The following is a 24,391-nucleotide window of genomic DNA, read 5'->3' on the forward strand; positions in this document are numbered from 1 at the left end:
GCCATGTGCCCAGAGCTGCAGATTATGTTTTGGTGAATGTTAAACCTCTAAGCTGGGAAGCGGCTTAATCTTGGCCATATCAGTGAGTCATGAGGGTACAGTGAGCAATACATGTTTGGCGTAATTACCCAATTACATGGCATCTAGAAACCATACATTTTTCTAAACTGTATAATATAATAAACATTTTGGCGCAATGGATTGAACACCACTAATTCTATAATTATTCTGTATAATAAACATATTTTCACCGTTTTGCTTACAACTTTTCACAGTGACTTCTGAAAATTGCATATGTACATGGCAAATATTTGGGGTTGCAATAAAGTTCTGTAGAGATTTCTGTATCGGTTATCTCTTACATTATGGGGCTACAAAAACCTTTGTAACTTACATAAGTCAATACAAGTTCTATAGAATAAATTGTAAAGGAGCATACACACTAGACGATATGCACCCTGAGCGATATCGCCTAGTGTGTCCCTGGCAGAGTGTGCTCGATGTCGTTCATGACATTGAGCACACCTGCTGAACGATATCATTAACGATATCGTTCAGCGCCGGGCTCTCTCCCCCATTCTCCAACATGCAGCAACCTGACAATATTGTCAGGTTGGCCTGCATGTTTGCCCGATGAACGATAAAGACGAAAGACCTGTGGGAACGCGCATCGTACGTCGTTCATCGTTATCGTGCATCATTTAGGTAAAAAAATGGACGATAAAGTTAACGATATCGTTCGGTCATCCACTTTAATCGCCCAGTGTCTACGCACCATAACACTTTAGTTTTATACTATTTGTTTTTGTAACTGTTAAATTCTACTGCATTTGTGTTCAATCTTATCATGTATGCTTTTCTCTGATTCTCCTAATCCTAGAAACTGATCTAGTCAAACCTTGGGTTACATTCATTTGCATAATAAAAACATTGGCTTATTTTAAAACCTGGCCCCAACATTCCAGTATTTAGAGCTTAGGACCTCATTCAGAGCCGGATGCTATTTGCGGTTGTTCGTTCAGAAAAAAGGGGTGGCTATTCAAATGAACCATTCGCTCTTTGCGGTCTGTTCACGCCTCTAGGTCTGAACGAGCGAACAAAACTTGCGGTCGTTTTTTGGAAAACTACGCCGAAAATTGTTATCACTTGCAGTTACATTGTTGACATGGTCTGAATGCCAACGGTCAGAATGTGAACGTGGACACCCGATTTTAGGGTTCAGGTTAGATTAGTTTTATGCTGCAATAAGGATAAGGTTGCATTGAAAATCCTATTGTCAGTATTGTGAATGTCAACTAAATATACCATATCCTCCTTTTATAGGTTAAATTGTGGAACAGATTTTTGAAGTTTTGGCTACCAATTCCAAATTTTATAGTAAAAACCTGGTGTGATCTAATAAATGGTATTTTTTTTATTAATATTTTATTTTTATAGAAAATAATAGCACATAAAACACACTGGAATAGTCTGTGTGACAGAACTGTATATAGCCACTATCTCTACCATTATTCTTGTTTCATTGTTCACACTGGTACATTGAATTATTTGTGTGCTGTATATGTCCTTGATGTGACAATGAAGGGTAACATGGGGGATGTTCTAAAAATCTACTGTGTTTTATAGGTTCTTTGCCCTCACCTCCCTCAGGATTGTATTTCTGGCAGCATTTGGCCTGATGATCATCATCTGTGTGGATCAGTGGAAGAACAAAATCTGGCCTGAACTTGGAGGTGAGAAATGGGGTGACGGTTGACAAGGCATTAAAGCCCCTTCATTTGGTACATTACCTCTATAAATCAATCAGATTAATGTTTGTGTCCTAAAAACATGCAATGTTTTTACAGTTTGCTATTGATTTGATACATTCACCCTTTGATTTTATTTTTAGAAAATTTCTTTTGCACAATATAACCTGTAGATGGAGAATATGTATTAGCAGTCCTGTTTTTACAGTGCTCTAACCATGTTCACACTCTGTGTAGAGTTTGTATGTTTTCCACATATCGCCATTTGTTTCCTTTCACAGTCCAAAAACCTATTGGTAGGTTAAATTTCTTTTGAAAAATCAGACACTAGTGTATGAGTGTATATGATTGTGTGCTGGGGAACTTAGACTGTAGCCTACATTAGGACAGAGGACCTCATTCAGAGGCGGTCGCAAGAAGCGATCGCTCTCTCTGAATGAGTGGGCGCTTCTTTTTTTTTTGGTGTGGCCTCCTGGTCGCAAGCTAAGCTGTGGGTTACCACCCACAGCTTAGCTAGCGACCTGGGTGATGGTCGCGATGGTGATCACCATCGCAACCATCGGGGCTTGCGACCAGACCCTAAGGTTGGGTCTGGGCACTCACAAGCCCCAGGGAGCTTTCTGCTCTGATGGAGCAGGAAGCTCCCCACTGACATCACTGATGATGTCAGTGCGGCCGCCCACAAAACGGTAGGCGTTCCTTACGGAACGCTTCCGTTTTGGAAGCCACTCCCCCCCAGGCCCGCCTACAAAAAGGGACGAGCTGTCGATCAACATCGACAGCCGCCACTTTTGTAGCGAGCTCCGGAGCGCGAGAGTTTCTCTCTCGCTCCGGGGTTTGCGCACGCACAGTGCGGCCGTTGCGCATGCGCAGGGCTACCCATCGACCCGGTTGCGAGCACATCGGTGCTTGCGACCGGGTCTGAATGACCCCCAGAGACTGATGTCAGTGATAAAATGGCACCATACAAATAAACAACAATATTAGAATAATAATGTCTATACTCTACTTTTGGTTATGTCACTAAAACAGTGATGGGTGACTTGATATGCTTCAAGGGCCACAGGCTTAACATATAAAAATAGCAGATTACCCTTAATCTAAGTCAAAAAGTTTGTCAGATATCATACCACTTGTTACAAAATGCTCCATGTGCCCTTGATTAGAGATGGACATAGGGAACCAGTGGTTAGCAACCATCGATGTTTCCGTTTCAATGGAAGTACTTTTTCCATCAAATACGGGAATTCTGGTGGTTGCCAGCCATTCGATGCAGCTTTCTGGTGCCCGTCCGATGGCTGGCTGTGGGGGGTGAACAAACACTGCTGCTCTGCAAAGCGGTTGAGCGGCAGGAGAATTAGAAGCTATCCGCTCAGCATCTATTCTCCGTGTATGGGGAGCCTGGAAGCAGCCCAGCATCTCGGAGAGTGCTGCCCACAATAACGTGGAGGGGGGAGGGGAGCCGTGAGGCTCCGCCTCCTTTTCCACAGGCTCAGCTGCCTTTCCATGCGCAAGTATAACCATCGCGATTGATATACTATTGCATGGTTGGGATGCGATGGCTAGTTGCCATCAGATCGTTTGATTTTGATGTCTGAAGCCCGCCACCCATTTGATGCCGGGCTTTCGATGTCCACCCCTACCCTTGATCCCTCCATCCAGTCTTCTACACATACCACTCGTACCAGTGGCCACCCAATTCTAAACAACCACTATTTAATAAGACCCTGCCAAAGAGTGTTCTTAGCCACTCCGCATTGAGGAATCTGCTGTGGAGAAAAGAGCTAGATCACTAGGTGCTGAATGCACTGCAATGCCTTCTTGTCCACTGATGTCACGCAAATGTCCTGTGACTTGTGATCACATGATATGGGAGCGGCTGTATGAGACTCTGAGCTTTACCAACGGAACTACCTCTGGCTTATTCATAGCAGTCAGAGCTGGAGAGCTGTGAGGGCCTCCTGCTGCCCATCAGTGCCCTAAAGCTAGTTACCAAACCTGTAACCAAGATCATGGTTGTGCAAAACAAGTGTATTGAAATATACTGTATTTATTGATGGCGATAGAAAATATGGGTTTAAAGAGAACCTGTGTTATTGTCTTCAGAAAAAAACATTCACTTTATTTTATTTCCCACCTGAAATTCCTCAGATAGACTTTTCTTAAGTCTCTCTTAGTTCGGCCAAGGCTGCTTGTGTATTTCTATTTATCCCAAGCAGTGCAGGTTGCGAGACCCCACAGGCACTACCAATGGTCTCTCTAACGGTCAGATTGACTATTTGGAAAAACCTACTTACTACCACTTACACATCCCCCTTTGTCCTTTCAGGGTTGACTTTCATAAACCTCTCGAGACATTTTGAAGTAAATATTCTAAAAGGTGTGGTTAAATCATATAAGATTTATATTTTCTAGATTTTGTTTTGGATGGCTTAATATATCTATATAATTTTCTAACATTGTTACACATCCGTGTTGAGGTGTGAAATATGTGGTGCAGACTTTTCTGTTTAACCTTCTTTGTTTGTTTTTTGTATCAAACTGGACTTCACATCCTTATTTGCTGAAACCTCTTAATATCTCTTTTATTCCCAACATTTCAGCTGCAAGATCCAATGATCTGGACAATGAAAGGTGAGAGATGAGAGATATGTATATTAAGGGAGGGGTTGGAAGATGATCTGGAGAGAGACTACACAGTGTTTTAATGACATACTGCAGAAGCATCCAGTGGGTACACTGTATCCTAGTCATACTGTAGGTGTTTTAGTGACATACTGCATCCAGTGGGTACACTGTATCCTAGTCATACTGTAGGTGTTTTAGTGACATACCGCATCCAGTGGGTACACTGTTTCCTAGTCATACTGTAGGTGTTTTAGTGACATACCGCATCCAGTGGGTACACTGTTTCCTAGTCATACTGTAGGTGTTTTAGTGACATACCGCATCCAGTGGGTACACTGTTTCCTAGTCATACTGTAGGTGTTTTAGTGACATACCGCATCCAGTGGGAACTCTTGTTTTCGAGTCATATTGTAAGTATTTTGGTGACCTAGAGCATCCAGTGGGAATACTGTTTCTGAGTCATACTGTAGAGATTCAACTTTTTAAACAAACTGAAAAACTTCTGAAGTGCTCTTGTGCATCAGGGAAATGGCATTACCCATTGAATGATTTATGCATCTAAACCATCTTATAATATGTTGTTGTCTCTTGCAGCTGGGGCTTTGTTCATCCAAGACTGCTTAGTGTCCCAGAGCTGTGTCATCATGCAGCTGAAGTATGGGTCAGCCTGACAAGCTTTCTAAGAAACCTTCTGCTCTTTAAGTCTGAAAATCCAGGCAAGGTAAACAGATATTTAAAAGCCTAGGTAAATGTATAGCAGAATAGAAGTCTACATGCGTTTTTGTTTTTTTTATTTTTGTTTGTTGTGTTTTTTTTTTGTTTTTTTTTGTGTGTGTTAAGATTAATGTCTTCTTTTTTTTTTTTTTTTTTCTTTCATTGCAGCATTTTAAAAGCCTTAGAACCTAACACACATGTGGCCCAATCTTCAAATTACAAAAAGCTTTTGGTAGGCCAAATTTGAAAGATAACTGTCCTTGTTATCTTCGGGCTCATATACTAAAAAATATTGAAGTCTGTTAAGATATTATTCATTCCTGGCTGAAATTTTAGTTGACTTTATCAACTGTCCACAAGAATGAAGCTCCATGGCATCTGGGTGTTTGACCTAATGAAGGTCTAGTTGGATATGTCCAATTTGGCCACCTATGTGTATGGCCTCTTTTAAGGCTCTTTATTTCCTGTTGACTATATATAGACCAGTTCACACATTGGATTTTTCCTACTGTCTATTCAAAACTGTAATTTTGGGGGCCGTACAGTACATGATCTCTTCAGGCCAATTTGGTTGAAAACTACTACTAAGTGGTTGAGTAAATGAGGATGTGTATGCCGAGCTTAAGGTTTTTTCATTAACAATGGGAATACTTTCTGTAAATGGAAACAAATACTCGTTGTCCTTGTAGATCCTTTAGTGATCTTCTGTCATAAAACCCAGCATGTCTGCCAGCCAGATGGCAGAGGATGATGGAACTTGTATTTCCATAGCAGCTGGACAGGTTGTCTACCTTGGCTCTGGTTAATTTATGTATTGACCCATATTTTCATTTCACTTACAGTTCTGTCTTTTGATCTGTGGATTCCTTACTTTCCTGGCTGTACTTGGTGGATACATTCCTGGTCTTGTACTCTCTTATCTACTTTGTGAGTCCATTTTTTTTTTAATTATTATTTTTTTTTTATCCTTCTTAAGTTACTTAAAATGTTTGTCATCACTGGGGAAATACTGTCTCCATAATGATTAAAGATATGCATTCCTGTGACCATTGTTTGTCCTCTCTTTTATGCTCTGCTTCCCCTGCAGAGTTTTTCCTGCACTTTCCACAACATTCCGCCCCTCAGTGCATCAGCTGGGAACCTTTTAGAATTGGTTCCAGGAATTACGCCACCTGTGCAGAGCATTCTGTAAAGGTCCCCATACATCAGCAATTGATTGCAGCAATCGTGCAATTTGCAATCGATTGTGTATGCAAATCTTTCCCTTTTTCAATCGATTGCAAATTGCACAATTGCTGCAATCAATTGCTGATATATGGGGACCTTTACACCATGCTGTTACAGCAGTTCTATAATTGCTGAAAAGTTCTGTAACTTCACAGGGGTTTCTGAGTAGAAGTGCTGCACATGCCTCTTTGTATGGCTCAATTTAAATCCTTGGAATTGTTATAGATGGATATTGCACTGATAGAGGACAATGGTTTAATGCACAGTGTACCTATAATTGTGTGGCACATTCTGGATTATTTTGAGCATGTTGATATTGTATAATAGCACAGGCTGGCATGTAATGTGAGGGGTCACAAACTAATGTGTGGAGGAACTGGGCTGGTTCTGTGTGTGGGAACACAGGTATAGAATAACAATTGCACACGTGTGCTAATTTCTCATATATAAGATGATCATTTATATAAATTTCCAATTTTTGGGTGGACTTCTATAAGTTAAATAATATTATCTTGGGCCCAGCATCTCTCCTGAACCAGCAGGGCTCTCATGACTGAAAGTGAGCAGCAACTGTCTTCAAACATATAGCATGTTGTCATGATCTGTGATCCTCCCATTCAGAAGAGACATGGACAACACCACTGCCTGACAGATCAGGAGGAATGCCGGGAACCAGGTATGTATTAATCGGTATTATTTAAGTTAATGAACTCCACCCAAAACTTTATATTCAGGGGGCATTATTCTTTCAGTATGATCTGCTATGTTAGTATGCTTTGCAGTAAATATATTTTGCATTAATATCCTTGCTTATATTCATATCTGTTCTCCTCAGCCACGGTTTATTTAAATAAATGGGCAGCACAGACGGTGTAATGGTTAGCATTACTGCCTCACAGCACTGAGGTCGTGGGTTCGATACCCACTACGTCCCTAACTGTGTGGAGTTTGTATATTCTCCCTGTGCTTGCGTGGGTTTCCTCCGGGTGCTCCGGTTTCCTCCCACACTCCAAAAATATACTGGTAGGTTAATTGACTCCTAATAAAATTACCCCTAGTGTGTATGTGTGTGAGCATGTGGTAGGGAATATAGATTGTAAGCTCCATTGGGGCAGGGATGGATGTGAATGGTAAGATATTCTCTGTAAAGCGCTGCGGAATATGTGTGCGCTATATAAATAACTGATAATAATAATAATAATAATAAATAAATTAAAATACCTGCCTCTAACTTGTTATATGTATAATTGTGGACAGTTGTGTTTTTATTGTTGATATATGCCTATTTTTATTTTTCTTAACAGTGATACTTCAATATTCATGAGATATTCCAAATTGTAGCCTGTAAGAGTTGAGGAACTTTCTGTTCACATGACCACAGTTTCTTTTACCTTGTTAATGCAAGCAGTATGACTTCTGCCAGTCAAGTTAATAGCAGCAAATAAGCTAAAAATTTAGTTTCTCTCTGTAAAATATCCATTCTTACATGTCTGTTATAAAATTCATAGCTGAAGTGAGAATGAATACTAATTACTAATATGGTATATTTACCAGCTGTTCGAGTTTTACTTCCATAAAAGTGTTAGGTTCCTCACCGTATGTATGCATGCTCACTGAAAATCTCATGCTTGTATTTATTGCCTTCATTTTGGCTGAATAATATCTGAATTCTGAATAGCAATGATCTCCGCTAGGTTCTTCTTAGCAGAAACTGTGGTACTTATTGCTTAATCATGCAACTTGTCTACCTCTTCTGCACAGTGCTCTTCATCTTGCTTTGGCCGTTGGCAATATATCACCGTCTAGGACAACGTGTTTACCAGAAACTAGAGCCAGCCCTGCAGAGGTTGGACTTTAGTGTTCGCGGATTCATGATGTCCAAGCAGAAAGAGAGGCAGTGTAAGTGTTCTCGGCACCAGAGAAACTCTTGGATGCTTAAGCACCTGTTTTGACTCTTCCTAGTCAGACATTTACATCCTTCCAATAAGCCTTATTTTCCATGGGCACTGCCTATCAGTCCTGGGGGAATACTGGGATGAAGAAATAATAACCATTATACACCGATCAGCCCAGCCATAACATTAAAACCACTGACAGTTAAAGTGAATAACATTGATTATCTTGTAACAATGGAACCTGTCGGGGGTGGGGATTATTGGGCAGCAAGTGAAGTTAGTTCTTGAAGTTAATGTACTGGAAGCAAGAAAAATGGACATGGATAAGCATCTGAGCGACTTTGACAAGGTATGGCTAGACGACTGGGTTAGATCACTCCAAAAAGGGCAGGTCTTGTGGGGTGCTCCCCTTATGCAGTGTGTATGGGGCTGCGTAGCTGCAGACTTGTTGGTATACCCATGCTGACTCCTGCTCACCACCAAAAGCGCCTACAATAGGCACATGAGCATCAGAACTGGACCGTGGAGCAACGGAAGAAGGTGACCTGGTCTGATAAATCATATTTTCTTTTACATCATGTGGACAGCCGGGTGCTTGTGCGTCGTTTCCTGGGGAAGACCTGGCGCCAGGATGCGCTATGGGAAAAAGACAAGCATGCAAAGGCAGTGTTATGCTCTGGGCAATGTTGCGCTGGGACACCTTGGATCCTGGCATTTATGTGGATGTTACTTTGACACATACCACCTACCTAAACATTGTTGCAGACCAAGTACACACCTTCATGGCAACTGTATTCCCAGATGGCAGTGGCCTCTTTCAGCAAGATAATGCGCCCTGTCACAATGCAAAAATTGTTCTGGAATGGTTTGAGGAACATGATAAAGCTTTTAAGACGTAGACTTGGCCTCCAAATTACCCAGATCTCAATCCGATCAAGCATCTGTGGGATACTCTGGAAAAACAAGTCGGAACAATGGAGGCCTCACGTCACAACTTACACAGGGCTTAATGGAGCTGCTGCTAACGTCTTGTTGCCAGACCTCAAACGACACCCTCCAAAATCTTGTGGAGTCCATGCCTCGATAGGTCACAGCTGTTTTGGTGGCACAAGGCAGGCCTACACAATGTTAGGCAGGTGGCTTAATGTTATAGCTGATCGGTGCATACAGTATTTTACTCTAGACGAGACTTGTCCTTTCTTGGGTACAATAATTCACATCTTGGTTACAAATCAGGCAAAATACAAATCATTTAGTAATTTTGCATCTCCCTGTAACTAGTGCATGGACGTGCCCTTCCTCCCAACGAGGGAAGTGACAGTGAAGAGGAGCTGGCTGCTTTTTGTCCTACGGTAAGAGCATGCTTTTCTTATAGCCTACCTACAAATCGTAGCCCTTGTACTACAACCACATTTTACAAGTCCATGGGATAGCTCAGTTTAACTGGTGTAAAATGCTGTATGAAATACTTGAGTTGCTATTCAATAAGAAACTAAATATATTTTTATTGTCTGGTGTGTAGTTGTATAAAGTGAACACAGTGTTATCTTTATAAAGTAGTAAGAGTTGTTCACTTAACTTTACTCTTCACAGTTAGATGTTCTGCTGCCTATTTCAATAAAACATTTAACAGTCCATTTGCAGAGCAGTCAACAATCTGATAATTAATACTATTTACTAAAGCACCAACATATTGAACAGTTCATTGCAACATACTTGGTAAATGTACTGGTCTTTCCTCATGCAATTCACAAAAACAAATCCAATGAATTTCCTGGATGGTTGTGTGGGGTAAACCACAAAAAAATGCATTTGGTAGAAGAATAACCAGTCCCTTCCACAGTGTGTGTCATTTTCTGTCTGGGGGTGAGAGTGGGGAGCTGGGATCTGATGGGGGAGATTTCGTGATAGATAGATAGTGTAAAGCTAGGTACACACCTATACAATCGCCTGACAGGTCTTTCGATTTCCGACCCATTTGGAGATATCTTTAAGTGTGTACTAAACTACAATCGCTTTATCGGAAAGAAACAGATCGCATGTGAAGATCTGGTTTGATTGGCATCTTAATATTCATCAGATACAATGGTATAATGTTGGACAAACCTAGAAGTACAGATGTGTCCTCATACATGTAGCCTCAATACACCACGCAGTGCGACTTGCCTGGTGTGAGTGAGCCGCCAGGTCCCATGAGATTCTGCTAGCATTGGGCGTCTTTTTTTTGGGGGGTGAAAATGCGTCTAAGTCGCAAAGCACCAGCAGACTGTGCTGATCAACTAGATATGCAACACTTGTATATCTGTGTGCACCGGAGTCTGTATCTGAACCACAATGGTCTTGGAATTAAAAAAGCTGTGGCCGTTACATTGTACCACTTCGTATACAGATTCAGTTGCACTCCGATATACAAGTGTCGCATATCAAGTTAATCAGCACAGTCTGCTGGTGCATCCTAGTCACATTGCATTGTGACTTAGACACCTTTTCGGTGAAAAAAGATGCCCAGCGCTAGCAGAGTCTCACGGGATCTGGCGCACCAAGAAGGGCTATTTAGCTTCACCGCGGCAAGAATATATAAGGACACATATATATATATATACGGACTGCCATCCGTTCTGTCCAACACTTTTGCTGCTGCTCTTGCAGTCACAACTTCTTCAGCAGATGGTTTCAAGAGATGAGGATCACAGATCGAATGGTAAATTGTAATAGTGTGTACGCATGAATCTGTATGTTCATCTGGCCTTTCAATCGGAAGTGCAATTGTATGAAGAATCTGATCTTAAACATTTTCTATTTTTTTCTGTCACTTGATTCTTGAAAATCCAAAATAAATAGATCTTTAAAAAAAAAAAAAATATGATTGTACAATTGTGTACCTAGCTTACGTTTTGTCTTTTGAAGTAAGTGGCAAAGTAAACGACAAGGGGATGGGTGATGAGGGAGGATAGATTGATAGTGATGAAGAAGTGGCATGGGTTGTTGGACAGATTGGAGATAATGGATTTGTACTAGGTTTGTTTGATAACAGACAGGGTGGTGTAGTAGGATAAAGGCATGAGTTTAAGGTGGATACATGTGGAGCAGATTTTATCCCTTGGCCTACTGTCATGGTTAGGTTTTGGAATAATGGAGGAGGGGAGGCTGTGACTGGAGCATTACACCAGAGCGAGTGGTGAGAGACAAGTCGCTTGTTTGGGATTGGTGCTCCCTCATCCATTGGACTGTTTTCTAATCTGCAATGAGAGAAAATCTGTTATTGGTGCAGTATACTAAGCACATTTACCTGGGGCAGCATAGTGAAAATCCGCTTACTACTGGTACTGGCTCACGACCGTAATACGACTCTTAACCTTGTCACTGGCCAGTCCTGATCTTCCCTGCAATGGAAGGACCAGGTGTTGCCGATTCAAACATGCGCGCAGTGCACTGGGAGCCCAGACTTGGACTTTCAGTTGCAGTTACAATAGAAAAATTTGTAAAGCAGATAGAAAAAATATGATTTTAATATATTTTGAAATGTAAAAATATAATTATTTCAATATATTTTGCTAATATAAAATGTTTTATTAATAATAAAGCATTTTTGCCAATAGTGGTCCTCTGCTATTGTCACCCTGGATTAGCGATAGGCGGACAGCCAGTGGTCTTTTAAAGCATGGGGAAGATATTGCAGGCTTAATAAATAGTGAGAAGCCCTATACAGGGATTTAAGGCTTATCCTTATCTCCCTTCAATAAACAGACCCCTTAGAATAGTGGTGGGCAATAAGCAGCCTTCCAGCTGTTGTTGAACTACACATCCCAGCATGCCCTGACAGCAAAGCTGTGGCAGGGCATGTTGGGATGTGTAGTCCCACAGCTTCTGGAGTGCAGCTTATTGCCCACCCCTGCCTTAGAATATTGCCGCACATAACCAATGTCCTGCAAAGTTAAGAGACACTTCACACTGCTTGGCATCACTGCTACTGCCTTTCATCCACTTCCACCATTCAGCAGTTATTTCTACTCCATAAACCTGCATATGTTTAAGTTTGCAAAAGCTCCTCAATGCCCACAACACACCCATTTGAACCATGAATTTAGAAATCTGTTTTAATTGACAAAATTGTTCCAATGTCCACAACTCATGATGTAAATTTCTTCCTCAGCTGGATGACTCTGCAGTTGCTAAAGAACTTGCTATATCTGACTCTGAGCATTCTGATGCAGAAGTTTCCTACACAGAAAATGGGACATTTAACTTATCCCGGGGCCAAACTCCTCTTACTGAAGGATCAGAGGGTAAACATTTATTTTGAGTTTATGTAAATAAGAGAATTTTTCATTAAAATGATATTTTTTTTGTATTGTTTGTTGTTGCAGTTTATATGCTGTTGTCGGAAGCTGTATATTATATTCCCGGCTCTGAGTGTTATTTGAGAATGCACAGGCTTTTTTCAAAACATCATTATTATTTATGTAGCACCAATGTATTGCACAGCTATGTATGCTCAGAATTATTACCTATCACTTGGCCAATTAACTACAAAGTCTGTTAACTTCACCAGTTTGTCTTTAGACTGTGGGAGGGAACCAATGCACTCTCAGGAAACCCAGCAGAGCAAAGGGAGACTATACATGCACCATTGCACGCTGAATGAAAATTAAAGGCCATAGTGCTAAGAAGCAGCAATTCTAACCACTGTTCCATCTATGCTGGTAATAGAATTGCATGTTGCCCCAAGCCTGATACTGTATATACACTAATGCAGGCCTGGCCAACCTGTGGCTCTCCAGCTGTTGTGAAACTACACATCCCAGCATGTCCTGCCACAGTTTTAGCATTCCCTAAAAGCAAAACTGAGGCAGGGCATGCTGGGACTTGTAGTTTCACAACAGCTGGAGAGCCACAGTTTGGCCATGCCTGCACTAATGCTTTGAAATGTTTGAATGCCAGAGGTAACAGTCTTCTCATACTGTAAGGATCATACTTATTATTTAGAAAGCACCATTTAGAGTGTTTTAGAACATAAACTGAGTGTTCTATATGTACATGTGACAAAAAATGTTGGTAAAAAGAGACCACAAGAGGTTCAGTAGACACGGATGCTGTCATGAGAGCATTGAGATCTGATACAAACACAGAACTGAACCTAACAAAGGGAAGAAAAATAGAATTCTGGGTTCTCACACTATACAGTTGTTTGATCATAGAATTAGGTTAATTAAGTTGAGGACTTTTTTGCATATAGTCGCTGAGAATATGGGTAAGAATACATGAATACAAATGCTTTAGTAGCGTGTTTAATGCTTTTTTTTTTCATCCATTGCGCTTTTATTTGTACTAGTCTTCTTCTTTTTTTTTTTTTTAAGTTTACCTCGAGTTTAAAGCATGAGAAATAAGTTGAATCTAAATTTGACAAGAACATTTTAAATGCTTCCCACAATATTCTTAACCCAAGATGAATATGCCAGAAATTTGTGGTTTTAGCTTTCCTGCTGTTCAATGGTGTAGTTTTAGTATGTACAAACTGCGGAGCCTAAAACTATTTCTATATGTTCCTAACTAATTTTTACCTTAAAGAATACCTTTTGAATGTCTGAAAATAGTAATAAGATGGGTTTTTCTTTCTTTAAAGTCTACATTTGGTTAAGTCATTTATATAATCACATTTTTACTTATACGACAGTCCCTGTGTAATATGGGCAGGCAAGGGGATACTCCTGGCTTGCACAGCAGTGATAAGGAAAATAGTGCATTAGTGTGCTTCTTTCCAAAAATGGGCATACACCCACTTTCAGGAGAGTGCCATAGCTTGATACTAGTAGCTCGCCACCAGGACCATTTCTGTGTGTGTGGCCAAGCCATAATTATTGTTAGAGATGTTCTGCAAAGCTACATGCGTACACATGTAACCGATTCAAGTGACAACATTTGTCAACCTATTAATTTGTTGGTATTCAATTACCGGTTATGTTCAGCTGTCCTCATCACTGTTAATTCTGGTATCAGAACATTATAGATTTTCTTGTGAGGAAATATCTGTGATGTAACCCTAGCGCAGTAGTCTCCAACCTGTCTTAATTTTGGTAGCTCACCTAGCTGCAGTACTGCCGAGTAAACTAGGAGGAAGTGACCTCTGACGTGAGCTCCCCCATGGCATCGACGTCATGGGTGAAGCCACAGGGAAGCACGTCAGGTGATTGCCGCAACCTCTACAGCAATCGCCTGACGTGCTTCCCTGTGGTTCCACCTATGGCGTTTATGCTACGGCGGAGCGAGTGACTCCTGCCCTACTGGAAAATCACATAGCAGCCCTGCCTATATCTTTTGCTCCTCTACAGCATTCACCTCCTTGGAACTGGTAATTAACAGTGAAATGTGTCTGTGCTTACATTTTATTTACAAACTACAGCAATATCACTATAATAATTAAATGCATTTTTTTTCATTAAATTACCTTCAATTGTTCGGTTATTAGCCAGATTTTTTTTTTTCTACAATTTTAGTAGCTCTACAGGAGGTCTCACACATCAATTAACGTTGGAGACTTGTGTGTGTGTGTGTGTGTGTGTGGTCGGGAATATAGGTTGTAAGCTCGTGTAGGGCAGGGACTGATGCGAATGGGCAAATATTCTCTGTAAAAGCAGAATATATGTAAGCTATATAAATAACCGGTAATAATAATAATTTTACTTTTTGCGTGCAAGAACAATACTCCTGCATTTGCAATTTTTATCAGCAGGATGTCATGAAAACTAAAAAAAAGCAAAGGAAAGACTTTGCACATGTTTAATTTAATAACTTATTTATGAATCCCCATTTTTTTTTTTTTTTTAAATATTATTGAATCACTATGTAATAATCATATCAAGGCTGCAGCCTAATGACCACAAACATGGATTCGAAACAAAAGAGGTGAAGAGTTTGTCTAGGGTATGTCGTAAAACTTAAGGTGCTACAATTGTATACATCATTAGATGATATACACATTCTAATGCATGTGACATGGCTGACTACAAGATATGTGAGATGATGGTGGCAGACATTTTCCCTTTTTGTTTCATTCATTGCACTCCAGTTCTCAGAGTTTAAAAAAAAAAAAAAAAACTCAAATCAGCAAGCACGCAGCTCTGTAAAGATTAAATAAATGATTCCAGAGTTTACTGTGATCAGATGGGCTCACCCTGCTACCCAGTCACTTTATATATTTGTCAACCTAGTGTTACTCGACCACCAGACCCTGACCGGTTGTATCAATTCTACATTACTGTGGTGTTTAAGAAAAGTTGCTGTCACGACCAGACTCCTTCACCATTAACTGGAACCACTTGGCTGCTGCAACACCTTATTTCAGGTTTCTCAGACTGGATTTTCCAGATCACTGACTTTGAACCAGGGGCCTGATTCAGACTTGGGAATAGATAGTGAGATATCTCTCTCAACTGATAATCTTGGTGAAACCATGCTGCACTGCAGGTGGGGCAGATTTAAAATGTGCAGAGAAATTTAGATTTGGGAGGGAGGTGTCCAAACTGACATGCCCGTCGCTATCCGGGTCTCCTGCATGCGCACGACGGGGCCGGCTCCGTCATGCGCTCTGGGCCACCATCGACCCGGTTGCGAGCACTCAGCGCTTGCGACCGGGTCTGAATCAGGCCCTCTGCTACAGGCAAGAGCCTCAGTGCTGTTATTATTGGTCCCCATATGTGGAAATTGGTGCTGGTCCCCTCTCACACACTTGCCCCTGTGTGCTGTATGGAGCTTCTAGGTTCCCAGACTGCCTTCTCCTATTTCTAATACTTAGGTTTGAGGAAGAAAGTCCAAACACTGCTGAGATCTGCTGAATCCACTAGGGATGAGGATTTTCTGTTTTTATTTATTACATTTGAACAACTATTTATTTTTAAAACTTTGCCTACATTTACATATATTTCTACTTTATTATATACTAGGCCCGAGGATGCAAAAATAAATTGGAACTGCAGCTTTCTGGCATCACCAGGCTCATTTTTTCTATGTCTTCCTATATCTCTCCCCCCAAGCCTTGTGCTGTGTCCTCCTTTCATATTCCATGTCGTGTGTGTGTGTGTCCCTTCCTCCCACATTGTAACAGCTCCAAAACTCATATTGGCTTTAAAAGAATCTACTTTGTACCCTCCAGGTACTGACAGCCAGAGCTCTGGAAAGCATTACACGAGTATACAGCCTTCATTTATATAGCTGTGAGGCAGTAAGCTGGCCAAAATTAGATGTATAGCTGGAGAACAGTAGTGGACTAAGGATAGAGCCTTATAGTACACACAAATAGACTATAAAGGAGGTAGAGATAAGAGCTGGAAAACACTGAAGTTTGTCAGTAGGATAGTAGCTGATCAAATATAGTGCAGTGCTCTGATTTCCAAAAGATGAGCATTTGGTGCAGTAGACAGTTATCAAATGTGGCAAAGACTACTTATTGGTCTGAATGTACAGAATACTTGTATCTGAGGTGGAATGCAATGAAAGTATACTGCAGGGTTAACAATATTGCTGGCACAGTGTCTATTGATTTCTATTTTGTGCCCTGTATGCTGTCCATGTGGACGTTGATGAATTGAAGAAAACCTTTTCAGATTTGTGAAATTTGGAAGGACTCCCTGTTGACTGAAGACCATGAATGTGAGGATTGAAGTAGTTTTAGCGGTCCTCTTAATCTATCTTATTACTTCCATACTGGTGTACTTCAGTTTAATGGTGTGAATCTTAGATATATTTTAGTAATAACGTTTATAAATCATGAGGGGTTAAACTGGTGTAAAATGTTCAGGTTCTGTAAAGAAGAAGAGTTGCAAAATGGAGCAGATACTGTATATAGGGGAGATATATAAATCCTCCTAGAGAGTAGAGAAGTTGCCCATAGCAACCAATTACCTTCTAGCTAGCATTTATCATATGTTCTATAAAATGATGAGAAAAATCTGATTGCCTGCTCTGGGCAAATTCTTGTCTACTTTTTAGAAGGCTTGATACATCTCTCCCATAGGTCTGTATGTAGATAACTGTACAATTATTGTAACTGCATGTATTACTTATGGATTTTCTTATACTTGTAGATCTGGATCGCCATAGTGACCCAGAAGAGTCCTTTGCTCGAGACCTCCCTGACTTTCCCTCTATCAATCCAGAGGCAATTGGAATAGATGATGAAGATGATACCAGTATTGGGCTACCAATTGCAGCCAACCACCCCAATCTGTCTACTGATCAACTGTATGATGAGTCTTCAGAGTCAGAGATACCACTGGCTCTTGGTGCTCAGCAGATCACAGACAACCTTTCCAACCTAGTCACCCGAGGGATGATACAAATGGCATTGGCCGAAGTCACCCAGCAAGCCTCTAGCTTTTTTGAAAACCCCAGAGCCAAAACATATCAAAGAAACTCAAGCTCAGAGTTGGACACTGATGCTGAAGCTGATGACTTTGAGCTACTGGACCAATCTGAGCTGAGCCAGATGGAGCCAACCAGCCCACGTGGCCAACAGTGATTAACGACGAAGGTGCCACTCCCTTGTGAATATACAATCTCTTAATTTTTTATTTTTTTTTTTAAGAGTTTTCATTGTAGACCTGTATCTTCAGGCTGTCTTCTCATTGAATCTTTGTGTGAGTTTCCCATTTTTTAATACAGGCCTGCCTAGCCTGCTGTTTTATCACTGTGAAGTCTGAACCAGTAGATTAGTCAGTCTAGAATGGAAGACCCCATATTTTAAATCTGAATCCCTGCTGGCAGATGGGGGATCTCTCTTCAGTGCTCCAACTCAGTCGAAGACTAGTTATCTGCAGTAGAGAACTGCCCTATCCGTTAATAAAGTAGAGGCTTTAAATATTTTTTGGGTTTGACACTGGGGAAAGGTGTTTTAATTCAGAACATTTGATTGTGACCCTTCCCTTGAAGCAATTTAAAATTCTGGACCTGACACCTAAAGAGAAGATATGTGTAAAATGCTGAGGAATGGAGCACATTAGTAATCGTTTTCTACAAGAGAGGACAATAATGCTCCTGTGGCTTATGGTGTTGGGGGCTTCATCCTGTGTCGTATTGTACAGTGCAGATATATTTTATGGTGGAGACCAGAAACTTTCCTCTTCCCCAGCGCAAATGCACTTTGAATTTTGAATACATTTTGATTTTCACTTATGTTTTGTGATTTATTTATTTTTATCAACAACACTTGGAGACTTTACACTTTACCTTCACCTTAAGCCATCCAGTATTGTCACAGTGCCATTCCTGTCCTAAAACCACTGCTATTAGGAGTGTCACATGAGCTAGATACATTCTTGCACTACTGTCAAACTCCATCCCAGAAAGGTAAGTTGATCTGGGGTTTGTACATCTAAAGCAAAACTGGAACTTGTCCATTTCACTGGAGCAGCGGAGCTATTTTTTTTTTTTTTGCTACAACATAAAATGAACATACAGACATATCCTGAAAGAACTATTCTAGAAGAATTGTTTCTTGTTACCACAGACCAATAGCATTATACATCCAGGAAGTTTGGTGGGCTAAATTAGACTTGGGAAAAGTGAACATTGCACATTTCTTAGTATTGGGGTGATAAACAGAAGTTACTTTTACACACACACAAGTATTTATAACTAATATCCTAAATCTTTATGTACAAAAGTTTAATTTACACACCCTGCTCTCCCAACTAACTATGGTAGTGTAGGACTAAATAAAATGGGGAAAGTTTGAAAATGAAAAGCTTCACACAGTGTACACAGCAGAGTACTGCACATTTTCTATTCTACAGTATTGATATAGATGACCAGATCACCATATCATATACAGGCATATTTTAGCAATGAAGAATTTATAATCATGTACTTATTTGCAAAAAAAAGTCTACAATATTCATTTTCAAGACAATTCTTTGATAGACTGATAACATTACATACAGCATGCAAGGCGTCATGATTTCCACTGACCGAACACAACAATGCACCTTGTCTTCACTCAGCACTACCTTATGAGCAGATGAGTACAAACCTAGAAAGGTGATGCATGGTAATTTTACATAGTAATTCTCCTTTCTAGCAGCCTAAGATAAGACAAACGCCTGCCTTGTATAGTATAATAAATACTGTTCTCCAGTCTCCTGTAGATCTCTTACCTATCTGTCAATATACGGGACAGTGCAATTTAAGACATAGGCCCTGATTCAGAGGCGGTCGCAAAAAGCGAGCGCTCGCTCTGAATCAGGGCGGGCGCTTCTTTTTTTAGTTGTGGCCTCTTGGCCGCTGGCATAGCTGCGGGTTACCACCCACAGCTTATGCGAGCGGCAAGGTGATGGTTGCGATGGTCAAGACTATTGCGACCATCGGGCTTGCGACGAGACCCTTGCGGTAGGTTCTCGTTTCCGCAAGCCCCAGTGGACTTCCTGCTCTAATAGAGCAGGAAGTCCACCTACTGACATCACGAGTGATGTCAGTAGGGCCGCCCACAAACGGCAGGCGTTCCTGAAGGAACGCCTCCCATTGCTCAGCCACCCCCCCGCCCCGCCTTCCAAACGGGGCGAACTGTCGATCAACATCGACAGCCGCCCCTTTTGGATGCGAGCACCGGAGCGACTGCTTTGTTTGCTCGCTCCCGGGCTCGCGCACACTGCACGTGCGCACTGCCTTACAATCGACCCGCTTACGAAGGCCCATAGTTTCCTAATTGTTGTTTCTTTGTGCAAAGTCACGGTTGAAGACTGCAGCAAACCCAACATGCTCTCAATGGCCCCCAAAATCTTTGTTTTAGGTTAGATAAGAGCTGTCTAAAGTGCAATGGTCTGTCCATTTGTTTTGAAGAGGTTATTAAGAGTTTAAGCTGGCAGATCTCTCTGCCGACAGAGCGGCTGATCAAGTAAGCTATACACGCTTACGAATCTGCCGCTTGACATGTCTGCGCTGACATCGCAATTGGGCGGGCTTATGAATTTGCCTACCCAGTTGAGATGCAGCAAGTGTACGGACGGACACCTGCTGTGCAGCAGAGCAGATGCGATATGTCTGTGAACGAAGTCGTTCAGACATATCTGGTACAAACCCACCGATGCACTTGCGATAGGTTGCCCGTTTAATAGAACAGCTGATATATCTCCCAGAGTGTACCCAGTTTAAGACTAGCTTAAACTGTATCGCTCCCATCTATTTAAATTGCTCTCCTTATTAAGGTTGAGCATACACATCAGAGCGATCTGCTGATATTACAGTAAACGTGACATGTTTAATTCTAGCCCTAAACAAGTTATTCCCAACCAGTGAGACCCAAATGCGGGCTTACTGAGTGAAACTAATTTATAGGAGAAATATTCTAATAATTAACATTTACTGTTGAAATTGTTTTGCATTTAGCACATTAATCTGTTTACCATGTCCAAATGTCTAAACAGTTAAATGTTCAAATTTATGGATAATAAAGTAACCAATCTTCCATTAACTACAGTATGCCTATGAATTTTATATTGACCCTGTGAATGAACTCTTTCTGAGGTCTTTTGTGCTTCCTTTACAAAGAAGTGTGGTGCACACCTATGAATTGCTGATTTCTATACTAAAAAGCATGAGCTGTACATGTGTCTATCAGCCCATTTTGCTTATGTAACTCTTGTAGAGCTCATGCATTTATTATAGAGGTCAAGTTAATGATCTTTTACTTATCTTCAATAGTCAGTTTAAACCATATGGAATGTGTTTCTAATGCAGCTGTTACACATTACACAGGGCCAAAACATTGTCACCTCCAAAGTTATCCAAATTAATATTAATGCACTTGTTTTTTTAACCAATGGTTTTACAGATCACTGCTGTTTCTGAAAGTGGAACAATTTTTTTGGTAGGATGTTCAATTAAGCAGATTTCATTAAAGCTAGACAGTTCGTGTTACCTTTTTCATTGTTTTCTGTAAAATGACCATGCAATCATTTCTCTTTGGATGTCCCAATCATTTTATTGACAATGATAAACTTATTTCAATCTATCAAAGCAATAGGTTTAAAGTTTATTACTGTCTATCCACTCAAAACTAGCAATGTCTTTATTTGTAAGAACATTACAGTGGGTTTGTATTTGGCTATTACAAAACCATAGCAGGGGTATTTTATAATGTTGAGGTCAAATGCTTCATCGTCAGTGTTTTTAATAAAGTGTGCTTGGCAGCGAAGAGGCATTAAGAGCTTCCAGATATTAAAGGGCTTCACTGAACACAACACTGCCATTATAAATCTACAAAATGACGTACTGATTATATTCCTGCACTAAATTAGGGTAACATGCTATTCTAGTGAGACATCATGGCATGCAGTGTGCCAGAACGTAAATGGTATCCATAGTAGATACTACTTTTATGTAGTGGAGAAGCAAGCTCTGCGGTATGAGATAAGTGATAGTAGATTTTGTAAACTGCTTGGAAAACATCCTACTGCCTACAATGAACTATGTGGTTTGAAATGTGTAAAGGACAGATTACTGTTGTAATAGACAATCTATGTACAGTATAAAGCAATTTTGTCACCGTTTAGAAGTGAAGTAAAATGTTAATACAAAATATTCTGTGTATTCGCAGTATTTTTCCCATTCAGTGCTTCATCATGTAGCCCACAAAAAAACATTCAGCACTTCATGAGAAACACTATGATATTCTGGCACAAAAGCCCCTCAAAGCGGGTGAATTTATGGTATGAAAAGTGCTGGGTTCAAAATAACCAATGAATGTGCTATTTGGAGCAGCTGCCTTCTTGCTGAATTACAACTCCTTTTCTTTCTCCTGTAAAGGTGCCTACACACTAGACGACTCGCAAAAGATGCAATGTCATCAACAATTTCCCTAGAACTTCCCCGGCAACTCCCCTGCACTCCCAAACAAACGATATGTTGCGTAAACTGTCCAATATGACAAACTATCTGACCAATGACCTGAATCTTGTTAATGAGATTGGTAGATCCTGCCTGCTGTAGGCAAGATCTGAAGATGCGCGTCCCCGCAGGCCGTACATCGCATCGGTAACGTGAGCAGACACTCACGATTTGGACATGTTTTACATGATTTGTTGTGCCGATACGTCAAAATTTGAGCAAATCGTGCAAAATAATCGTCTAGTGTGTACTCACCTTTAGTGTCTGATGCTACATCCTGTGAATAATTGGGTTTTAGTCTTGTAATAGGCTTTTCTAGGTACCTTTAGTCTAATTTAATACCATTTAAGGAGATTACTATTCAAATGAATTGGTGGAAGTACTTGTATGTGACCAGTTCTGATTAAATTACACTAAATTGAAACTGTCAAGCTGCCCATCCACTAGGCGATTAAACGATTACGTTTATTAATCGTTTGCAAATTGTTCACTAAAACGACCAACGATGCGTGCTCCCGCTGGTCGTCTTAGACATCTATCATCGGGCAAACATGCTGGACAACCTGACGATAACGTCAGGTTGAGCATGTTTGCAGATGATTGATGTGCCTACACTGAATGACTGCTGGTTCAGTGTTGGCACATCACAGACTGACAAACCACTGCACGATTACAATGTCGTAATTGTGCAGTCTTTTGCCTGTCTTCTAGTGGATGGGCAGCATCAGGACTTGATGTTTTGTAAAGAAAAAATGCTCATAAATGTTTTTATTTTGCGTTAGAATTACATTCAAATGAATTGATATATAGCACCACATTGGAGGTTTGACAGGGGATAAAGTATCGGGCGCGTGCCCGCTTATCCCCGTATTCAATTCAGAAGCTGCGGAATCAGGACCCGGTGGAAAGGTACGTGGCACTGTGGCATGTGTGAACTGGAGGTTCTGTATAGCATAATGCAGAGGTTCCCAAAGTCCACCATTACAGTCCAGGTTTTAAGGATATCCATGCTGGCGTCCAGATGGGTAAATCAAATTGACTGAGGTACTAATTAAGTCACCTGTGCTCCACATTGGATTTCCTTAAAATGTGTACTGTAATGGTGGACTTTGGGAAACTCTGTCATGTGAACTGGGGCACTCCAAGTGTGTAAAACACATTTGAGGTGCTGAAAGTATTTACAAATTATACTTTTTAATAGCATTGCCAGCATATCGGCACAATTCTATTTTGATGGGGCCCCCACCAGCCTTAATCCAGCCATGTGCATGATCCAGGACGTATGTTACTAACGATACTGAATTAGAACCTCTATACACTCCTTCCTATAACTTCTAAGGATGACGCTAATTTGCGTTCTCAGTTTGTACAGTAAGTAAAGACTCCAGACTTAGAACATGTGGTTCCAAAGCACAAAGTATTATTCAAGTAAAAGTACAGTCAGTTACACGCTATTGATCCAAACACAATTCGGCGCAAAGGAATTATACAGACCCAAATACAGTATACATACGCAGCGCTTCCGGACCAGATGTTAGGCATCAGCAAGAAACCCCTCGTCAATCAGCATTCAGCACGAAGACTAAGACCCAGCGGTGGAGCACACATATTTATACCCCCCAGAAATAGACAACACAATAGAGAACTTTGTTGCTGATGCCATTGGTTCCCAAGGGGGATGCATCTATTACAGAGCATTTAACAGGCTGATTCAAATAGACACAACCCAGCCTTTAACAACTGGGGGTTTCTGGATTCCCGCCTCATGCAACATCCTAACAGTTGTTCATATAATATACATTTTGTTGCTTGAAGCCTCTGCGGTCCATAAGTTGAGAATGCATGATGCGATCTCCACACCGATAATACCGGAATACTGTGGAAAGAGTACGCATCAGTACAAAACCAAACACGGCTTACTTATCATGTATAAAACCTTAGTTACCAAATAATCTTTATTTCACAGCATTTATACTAAATGAACAAACTTAAATCTTAAGCTGCATACACACACAACGATTTTTTGAACGATTATCATGAAACGATATTGTTTAACGATAATCGTTTGTAAAAATCGTTCACTTTCTAAGTCAAACGATGAACGATTTCCGTTCATGCGCGTTCACGTTTGTAGTTTAGTCAGACTTGTCAACTCAACGATTTTCAGTCAGGGAATATGCAAATATAATTCGTAGTTCTAAAAAATTGTTCATTACATTTAAATGAACAACTTTAGTAAACAATTTTAGTTCATTTTTTCAAGGGAGAAAATCGTTTACTAAAATCGTTCATTAACTAAATCGT

General features: G+C 40.6%; 1 protein-coding gene across 2 annotated transcripts in view; it reads left to right on the forward strand.

Moving 5' to 3' along the window:
* RETREG3 (reticulophagy regulator family member 3) overlaps window positions 1-18,379 on the forward strand; it is a 32,755-nt gene extending 14,376 nt beyond the window's left edge. Inside the window, exons 3-10 of one of the 2 annotated variants that reach the window (XM_088480759.1) lie at window positions 1,627-1,733; window positions 4,352-4,382; window positions 4,971-5,097; window positions 5,933-6,017; window positions 8,079-8,216; window positions 9,494-9,564; window positions 12,366-12,498; window positions 17,293-18,379. In XM_088480759.1, coding sequence (XP_088336885.1) covers window positions 1,627-1,733; window positions 4,352-4,382; window positions 4,971-5,097; window positions 5,933-6,017; window positions 8,079-8,216; window positions 9,494-9,564; window positions 12,366-12,498; window positions 17,293-17,726 — 1,126 coding nt within the window. In that variant the 3' untranslated portion in view covers window positions 17,727-18,379. The remainder of the gene's footprint in view (window positions 1-1,626; window positions 1,734-4,351; window positions 4,383-4,970; window positions 5,098-5,932; window positions 6,018-8,078; window positions 8,217-9,493; window positions 9,565-12,365; window positions 12,499-17,292) is intronic. The other variant, XM_088480760.1, reaches the window with a different exon arrangement.
* Window positions 18,380-24,391: the final 6,012 nt, after the last annotated feature.

Source organism: Taudactylus pleione, unplaced genomic scaffold (genome assembly GCF_031769625.1).
Source record: "Taudactylus pleione unplaced genomic scaffold, aTauple2 ptg000256l, whole genome shotgun sequence".
Lineage (NCBI taxonomy): Eukaryota > Metazoa > Chordata > Amphibia > Anura > Myobatrachidae > Taudactylus > Taudactylus pleione.